Below are 8,082 nucleotides of genomic sequence, written 5' to 3'. Positions count from 1 at the left end.
AATTAAGAAAGGGAGATGCAGGAGAATACTGCTTCCTATTATAAACTCTTCTGTGGCATTTTATTTTCTAATCATACCTGTACCTGTTACTTTGATATTTTTTAAAGAAATCAGTCAAATGTATACCTAGAAATGCAGAAAGTAAGTGAACATAGGAACATTTACAGTTGGTTTGTAATGATAGTGGAATTAGGTACAATATTCTTTCCCTTTTTATATTTGATTCAGTAATGCTATTATGGTAATTTTACAAATCATGCAAATTCAAAAAAATTTCTAAAAGCAATTAGGCCAAAAAACTCTTTAAAGAACTGGGAGAGGGGGGAGACAAATGGCCTATATATTCTCTTTGTAAACAAAACAAAGTGGAGGAGGAAATTAAGACACACAGGTATTTTGCAAGTAACGACCCAAACACTTTCCTTCATTTAACCTTTCCCAGAAATGACATTACAGAATACAAGTTAAATATTTCCCATATTTTCATTACTTGAACTTTCCTTTCTTGAGTTGTCTGTTCTTTGTCCATTCTTCTACTGGTATTCCTACATATCCACATATAAAGAACTACACATTGATAATCCATTGTAGTCACAGTAATATTTTTCCTTGTCTGTTGTTTACTCTTTATATTATATAAGCAACTAATCCTTCTGTGCTCGAATCTGTTTCATGATTTCTGACCTTTGAGATGAAGTCAACTCTCATCCCCAATTCAAAGGTTTCATACTTAACAATGTATTTTTTGTAGTTTTAATTTTTAATAATACATGTGGATCAGATTTTGAATATGGCATGGGGCAGGCATCTAGTCCTAACAACATTTGTTGAACAGACCTTCTCTTTTCATATGTGATGCCTCATTTATTAACCAAATTCATGTAACAAGATATACATTGGGGACAATTACACATTAATAATTGACCATTTTTTGTCTAATATTTACATCTCACTTGTTTCTGTCTTAATATTTTGGTTCATTTATTTAATGATTAAGAACTACTTAAACTTAGTACGTCTAGAATGTAAGATATATACTGGTAAATGAAAAAAGGATTGTCATTAATCTTAAAATATCAAAATATTAATTATGGCAAGAGTGAACAGCATTGTGTTTTGTTGACAGAGTATGAGTTTGAAGAATGATTTTCACCATTACATCTGTGTATTAATGTCTATTATACATAAATATCTAATATTTTATTTATGTATATTTATTTATGTAAGACCTTGTTCACTTCATTGGTTTTACAAGACTCAAAATTTAAAAATATAGGAGAACTATGATATGCCAACAAAGAAAAATTAAAAGTGCTCTTGGAAAACAAAGGGGGAAACATGTTTTATCCTTTATTTTCAAGGAAAGTCTGTATAGAATAAAAACAAACATTTGTTATGTCATTGAGTACAGAGCTCACGTTGCCTTTAACCATTTTCATCACAAATCTAATGATCTAAAATCAAAATCACCTTAAAAGGCTTATGTCTTTCACTGTCTGCTACATGAAAATCATGTTACCATGTTTCAGTGACATACTATGGCTTTAAAGGCTCCTTTTAAGTAAAAAATGAGACTCAATTTCTAAACAAAAGTTTATCATAAATTCTACTGCTTGTTAAAGGATCAATAAACACCACACTAAGATTAAGCATTTAGACATGAAACATGTCTAAAACCCCTGAAGAATACACTAGAAATAAGCAAGACATTTAGAATGCTTTAATCTTTCCAGTTAACACCATTTGTATCAGTAACTGCAATGTTGTAATTTTTAGCATTTCACATAACTAGTCAGTAAGAATTTTTTTTTTTTTAAGGGTGGGAGTAAGAACAGAAGGACAGAAGATACAAGAGTGTCAGGTTTCACACTTCTGTTAAAAACTCAAAAATCAAAACTTTTTTCTTCTCTGCATCAAAACTATACCACAAACTTGAAGGATGTTTTAGCTTTAATCCCATGACTCATCGTCTACTGGATTGGGAGTTTGTGAAGAAGAAAACCCTGCTGTGTTCAAAGTGCTCTTGCCCTGGTAATTCTTTAAAAAGAAAGAAAGAAAAGAACATTTAATTTTACATCTCTAAAGTTACACTGCCCAGACTCAGAAAGGGGACTCACCCACCATGTATTCCCCAAATATATAATAAAAAACTTTAACTAAATTTAATCCATTTGGGGGGAAAAAAAAAAAAAGGCCCATATCAACCTGGGAAGTCTAAATTGCACAAAATATTTCAAGAAAAAGCTTTCTTAAACCAGTATTTGGCAAATGGAAAAACTGAAAGCTCTATACTTCAATAAATAAGGAAAAATATTTAATGATTAGTACGCTCAATGTTTCTGAATAAAAGTGGTGCTGCTTATAAAATGACACATCAAAACTCATTATCTCTAGTATTTTGTCTTAATAATACCATCAGAATTCTAAAAACAAAGAATTCTTATAGAAGGTTCAAAAGAATCCAAATTACAATTTTAAATGCCAGCAAATTTGGGAAAGGAGGATGTTTGAGCATAAATATTGTTAATTCCTCACTTTTAAGACCAAAAATATATATATACATAAAATTTTAAGAAATATTAATCTCCTAGATGTGAAAGAAATGGTTTAGATAATTATTGAATGTTATAGTTACTTCACATTATTAACCACAACATTCACAAAGAGTAACTTCCTGGAAGCCAAGTTCAGAATTTTTCCCCTCAACTAACCTTTCTAGTATCAACTGATGCAAACACATTTCCTCTTGCACTACCACTGAAGCCAGGAACATATGTACTAAAGGCAATTTCTTCCAACCATGCAGGAACATCCTGTTGAGCCTTTAAAAAAGACATTAATTTCATATACAACATGCATCAAGTCTCAAAGATTGGAACAGTTTACTTATCCTGAATATACACATATATTTAATGTCTACTTTCAATGGTAAGGTAAGACTACTATCCATTCAGTTTTAAACATTTAAAACTTACATCTGACAGTACTTTCACTAAAGGCTGTGCCAAATGGTTATCTGATTCAGGATCAAAAAAGGAAATAGCTCGGCCAGTATTTCCACAACGACCAGTACGTCCAATTCGATGAACATATTCATCAATGGCTGAAGGAAGATCAAAATTGATAACATGTTGAACATTTTCAATATCCAGCCCCCTGGCAGCTACTGAAGTAGCAACAAGAACTGGGCACTTTCCACAGCGAAAATCTCCAAGAGCTTGCTCTCTCTCTCTCTGTTCTCGGTCACTAAAAATAAAAGCAAGCATGTGTTAGGACAGCTCTTAAGAAAATTATTATAGTGAACCATTAAAGTTCAACATATATATATTTTTAATAATAGTAAAAATAGCAGCATTTAATATTACTATCTATTTCTTACATACCAGGTATTATACTAATTCTTTTCAAGCCATAATTTCATTTAATTCTCAGAATAATATTTTGAGGGTGGAACAGTTATCCTCATTTGCACAAGGAAGGTAACAGGTAGTACAAAGAGCTAAAACACAAACTTAAGTATGATAAACATCAAATCTCACCTATTAACAATCTCTTTCTAGTCTTGACAAATAATATATAACTATTTGATTAGAATATCAAAAAAGTTTTTTTAAATTATAATCTCAGATTTCTGTACATTCACAGATTAATATTTTAGATCCACTAGTAAAGCGCCAATAAAGTTATGTTACTATGACATTTTTATGCAATTCAATAAAAAATGTCAAGCAAGAGAAAGGTTAGATTCTGAAGAAAAACTTAGATCTAAGGAACAGAGAACCTTAAGCAAGCTCTCTTGAGAAGTTACCATTCCTCATGATGAGGAGTCTAAGACAGACCTTTAATCTCACTCCATCACCTAGTTATAAAAACTTAAAATGAGGGGCGCCTGGGTGGCTCAGTCGGTTAAGCGTCTGCCTTCGGCTCAGGTCATGATCCCAGGGTCCTGGGATCGAGCCCTGCATTGGGCTCCCTGCTCCGCGGGAAGCCTGCTTCTCCCTCTCCCACTCCCCCTACTTGTGTTCCCTCTCTCGCTGTGTCTCTGTCAAATAAATAAACAAAATCTTTAAAAAAAAAAACAAACTTAAAATGAAAATAACAGTTTAGATCTTGAGAATTCTGAATCCAAATCCTAGGATTATGTGATGTTAGTTATATAAACTGATGTTTCTTAACTGATGGCAAATACAAGTGTCACCTCCCTCCTTTGAAATCATATTAATCTACTCACCCATGAATACTTGTTGTTGATATTTTTTCTTGACAAAGAAAAGTAGCAATAAAATCTGCTTTTTTCTTAGTCTCAACAAAAACCATAGTTCTTTCATCACCTATAAGACAATGTAACAGTGATTAATATTCCAACTACAAAATTAGGGAAAGGAAAAAAAGGCAGAGAGGTGTTAGTAGGAAATAGTCTCATTCACTACTGTATTCCCAAGACCAAGACCAGGTCTGAAAGGTAATAGAAACTCAAATATTTCCTGAATGAATGAATGTCAAAGTTAAAGAATCAAGGACTATTTTTCTACTTTAGGGACCAAAAGAAAAAAAAAAAATTAGCTTACCCACTGCCCTCCCAGGCCAACACCAAGGTAGAGATTCAGGGCAAGATAAATGATATCTACCTGCCAACTCTTAGCAGTTCATTTTAGTTCATTACCTTTATTTACCTCTCTAGTTAAATAAATGCCTTTGTTCCTTACTTCCCAAGATAATTCAATCATTCATTCTGCCTTGACTGCCTTAGGTATTTATAAGGCATCCAACCCAGGGTTGACAAATTCTACAAATTCCATGTTCCAACATTCTCTCTTAAGTCAAACCCCTTTATTCCCAAAGTATCATATATCAAGAAAATTAATAAACTTTATCCTAGAGTCTTATGAATCAAAAATACTTATTGGTTAGCTAAAAGTACTTAATCGGTAGAAATTCAAGCATAGGCCAGAGATTTTTTTCACATATTTCCCTATGTTAGAGAGGGAAAAGGATAATTTATAGTAATGGAAAGAAAACTGTATTACTGTTCATAATCTCTCTCCCCCATCTCCCTATTAGTTGGCTTCATTTATTCAACAAATATTTAGTGCCTAAGAGACGCCAGTCACTATTCTAGGTGTTGGAAATACTGCAATAAAATAAAGCCCCTGCTTTCATTGTGGAGAGGCACATAATAAACAAATATTATGCATTAAGTCCTAAAAAGGGAAAAAAAAAAAAAAACCCAAGGATAAAGAGTCTCAAGAGGGTTACTTCAGATGTACCCTCTCTAATTAGATGACATCTGAGTGGAAATAAGAATAAAACAATATAGTGAACTCCTGAGATAATTGGGAAAGCACAGTAAAAGGCACAGGGAAGGACAAATATAAACACTCTGAGTTATGGGTGTTCCTGATGTGCTAAAAACAAAAACTAACAAACAAACAGAAAAGAGGCAAGTACAAAGGCCATGAAGCAGAAGTGTGCCTGGTGCATGTAAGGAACAGTAATGAACAATCTGGCTGGAGTAGGATGAGCATGAGAGCAGTAGAACATGAAGACAGAGAGGTAATGGCAGTTAAGTCACATAGTGTCTTGAAGGCCACTGAAAGAACTTCTTTTTTAAAAAAGATTTTATTTATTTATTTGACAGAGAGATACACAGAGAAAGAGGGAACACAAGCAGGGGGAGTGGGAGAGGGAGAAGCAGGCTTCCTGCTGAGCAGGGAACCTGATGCAGGGCTGGATCCCAGGACCCTGAGATCATGACCTGAGCCGAAGGCAGACTCTAACGACTGACCCACCCAGGCGCCCCTGAAAGAACTTCTTTTGAGAAGGGAAGCCACTGGGTTTTGAGCAAAGAAGTGACAAGATCTGATCTTTGTTTTATCTGAGGAGCTAATATATTTTGATGGTAAAACCAAAATTATTTTGATGGTAGAACCAAAATTATTTTGCTGACGGATAAGATATATGCAGTTAGAGAAAGAAATGAAGGATGACTCCAAGACTTTGTGTCTGAACAACTAGAAAGATGAAACTAACATTAACTGAGATAAGAGATCCACAAGAAAAAAAGGCTCAGAGGTGGTATTTCATTAGGTCTCAGATCTATTAATCAAGCAGAAAAATCAAAATGGCAACTGATTCCTACAGTTATAAGTCAGTTAAATCTTTCAGACATAGTCATTTTTACTTAAATTCATTTTATTTCAACATTTCCCCTAAAATTTCTTTGGCATGCCAAATATTCTAAAATAACATATTTCCTTTATTTTGCATGCCACAGAAACAACCACACTTCCTTATTAGTAGCATTATTTTTATTATGAACCCTCTCATCAAATCTTCTATATTTAACCATTATCAGTAACAAATTAACCATGATCATTAAGTCTTGTTTTCTTTTGATGCTTTCCCAAAGGCTGTGCTGTAAGCTAGATAGCACAGTTTGTTATCTTCAACAAAGGACAGACTCTCCAAGCTTGTAGAAAAAAAAAAAACAAACAAACACCTGTATCAGGCACTTCAAACTACCAATATTTCAAAAGAATAGTCTTGGGTAGAAGGTTCTATGTTGACACTGCTTTAATGACTTTTAGACCATATCACTGGACAAGCAGAATTTCTAGGACTAGTTCAGAAGCAGACAGAATCATGAAGGCATATTGCCAACAGACGTAATGGAACAATTACATGAAGTATCATGGGGACCTTTAGAAGATAGGAGCTCACTCAAATTTCTAGGTATTACAGATGTAATTTGACTGAGAGTTTCCCAGACTTAGTTTCCTATCTAAGCAAATAATAGAGGCTTTTAAAAGGTCAATGTCAGATTTCTTATGCAAACTTTCAGAAAGAAGTTAATTTTGTCATCTTAGTAATTATGCAGTATTGTCTGGCTCTAGATTTGCGAAGCAAACTCAAAGAGGCCTATGCTCTTAATTAACAATCTTGTTGCATCTATGCAGATAAGCCAAACATGAGACCAACCTTTCTTGAGACCAAGAATAATCTCTGAGATTGTTGTGATCATGAGAGAATATAGGCTGTCATGAAAAACTGTGAAAGACTTTGAAATATGCAAAAAAAATTACTGTCTGGAACACGTTTCATGGTTATGCGTCTTTTACTCTTTTTTTTCTGTTATACCTCTACTGCAACTCATAGCAATGCAAGTGATTCTTATCTATAAAAATATAAATGAAGTTTTCCCCTCAGAAGCAGCTGATTATTGCTTTGTGGATATTGACCAATTTCACATTTATGTGTAAATTTATTTGAGCCTTTCTAACAGCCTCCACATACATGTGTTCTTTGAATTCTTCGAACTGGCTGTAACATCTTACTAGTTCTCCTGTTAATTAACTAGCTCAATAAAATCTTTGATACATGTTCAATTGAAATTAAATTATGAAAAAGGCAGTTGGTTATACTACTATAAAATAATGAAACCTATACATTTTAAAGGTGCAGGGGATAGGCTAGCAGATTTAAGAGTAGAAAAAAAGATTGTATTAACAAAAATATGTAAAATTTGATATACTGAATTCCATGCAGATTTTTAAAAATATACATACATACACTCATACATACATACATAAATTACAAGAACAATGAACTCCAAGGTACAAAACATTTAAGTTTAGTATATGTGCTGCCGAAGCGAGCACCAAAACATTTAAGTTTAAAATATACAGAAGTAAAAATATATATATATATATATATATATATATATATATATATATACAGAAGTATACCGATAGTGCTCATACACTGACCTCAAAGGTTTCTCAAAGGCAAAACAGCATTTCTGAAAAATTCTCATTAGGATTTTTTTTTTTTAAAGATTTTATTTATTTGACAGAGAAAGACACAGCAAGAGAGGGAACACAAGCAGGGGGAGTGGGAGAGGGAGAAGCAGGCGTCCCGTTAAGCAAGGAGGCCCAATGCGGGGCTCGATCCCAGGACCCTGGGATTATGACCCGAGCCGAAGGCAGACGCTTAACGACTGAGCCACCCAGGCGCCCCTCATTAGGATTATTCTTAAAATAATATTTATTTCACAAATTCACACATAAAAATATCTTAAGGTTA

The 8,082-nt window shown here is 33.5% G+C and overlaps 1 protein-coding gene across 3 annotated transcripts in view; it reads right to left on the bottom strand.

Moving 5' to 3' along the window:
* Positions 1-1,580: 1,580 nt before the first annotated feature.
* Positions 1,581-8,082, bottom strand: part of DDX4 (DEAD-box helicase 4) — a 69,941-nt gene continuing 63,439 nt past the window's right edge. For all 3 annotated transcript variants that reach the window (XM_035013884.1, XM_035013886.1, XM_035013885.1), the window contains 4 exons: positions 4,232-4,331; positions 2,976-3,246; positions 2,712-2,822; positions 1,581-2,028 (listed from right to left, as the gene is read on the bottom strand). In XM_035013884.1, the coding sequence (XP_034869775.1) occupies positions 1,951-2,028; positions 2,712-2,822; positions 2,976-3,246; positions 4,232-4,331 (560 nt within the window). In that variant the 3' untranslated portion in view covers positions 1,581-1,950. The remainder of the gene's footprint in view (positions 2,029-2,711; positions 2,823-2,975; positions 3,247-4,231; positions 4,332-8,082) is intronic.

Source organism: Mirounga leonina, unplaced genomic scaffold, assembly GCF_011800145.1.
Source record: "Mirounga leonina isolate KUSES-001 unplaced genomic scaffold, KU_Mleo_1.0 Mir_168, whole genome shotgun sequence".
In the NCBI taxonomy this organism is placed as follows: Eukaryota; Metazoa; Chordata; class Mammalia; order Carnivora; family Phocidae; genus Mirounga; species Mirounga leonina.
Note: the sequence above shows the minus strand (reverse complement) of the source record. Positions and strands in the feature narration are given on the sequence as shown.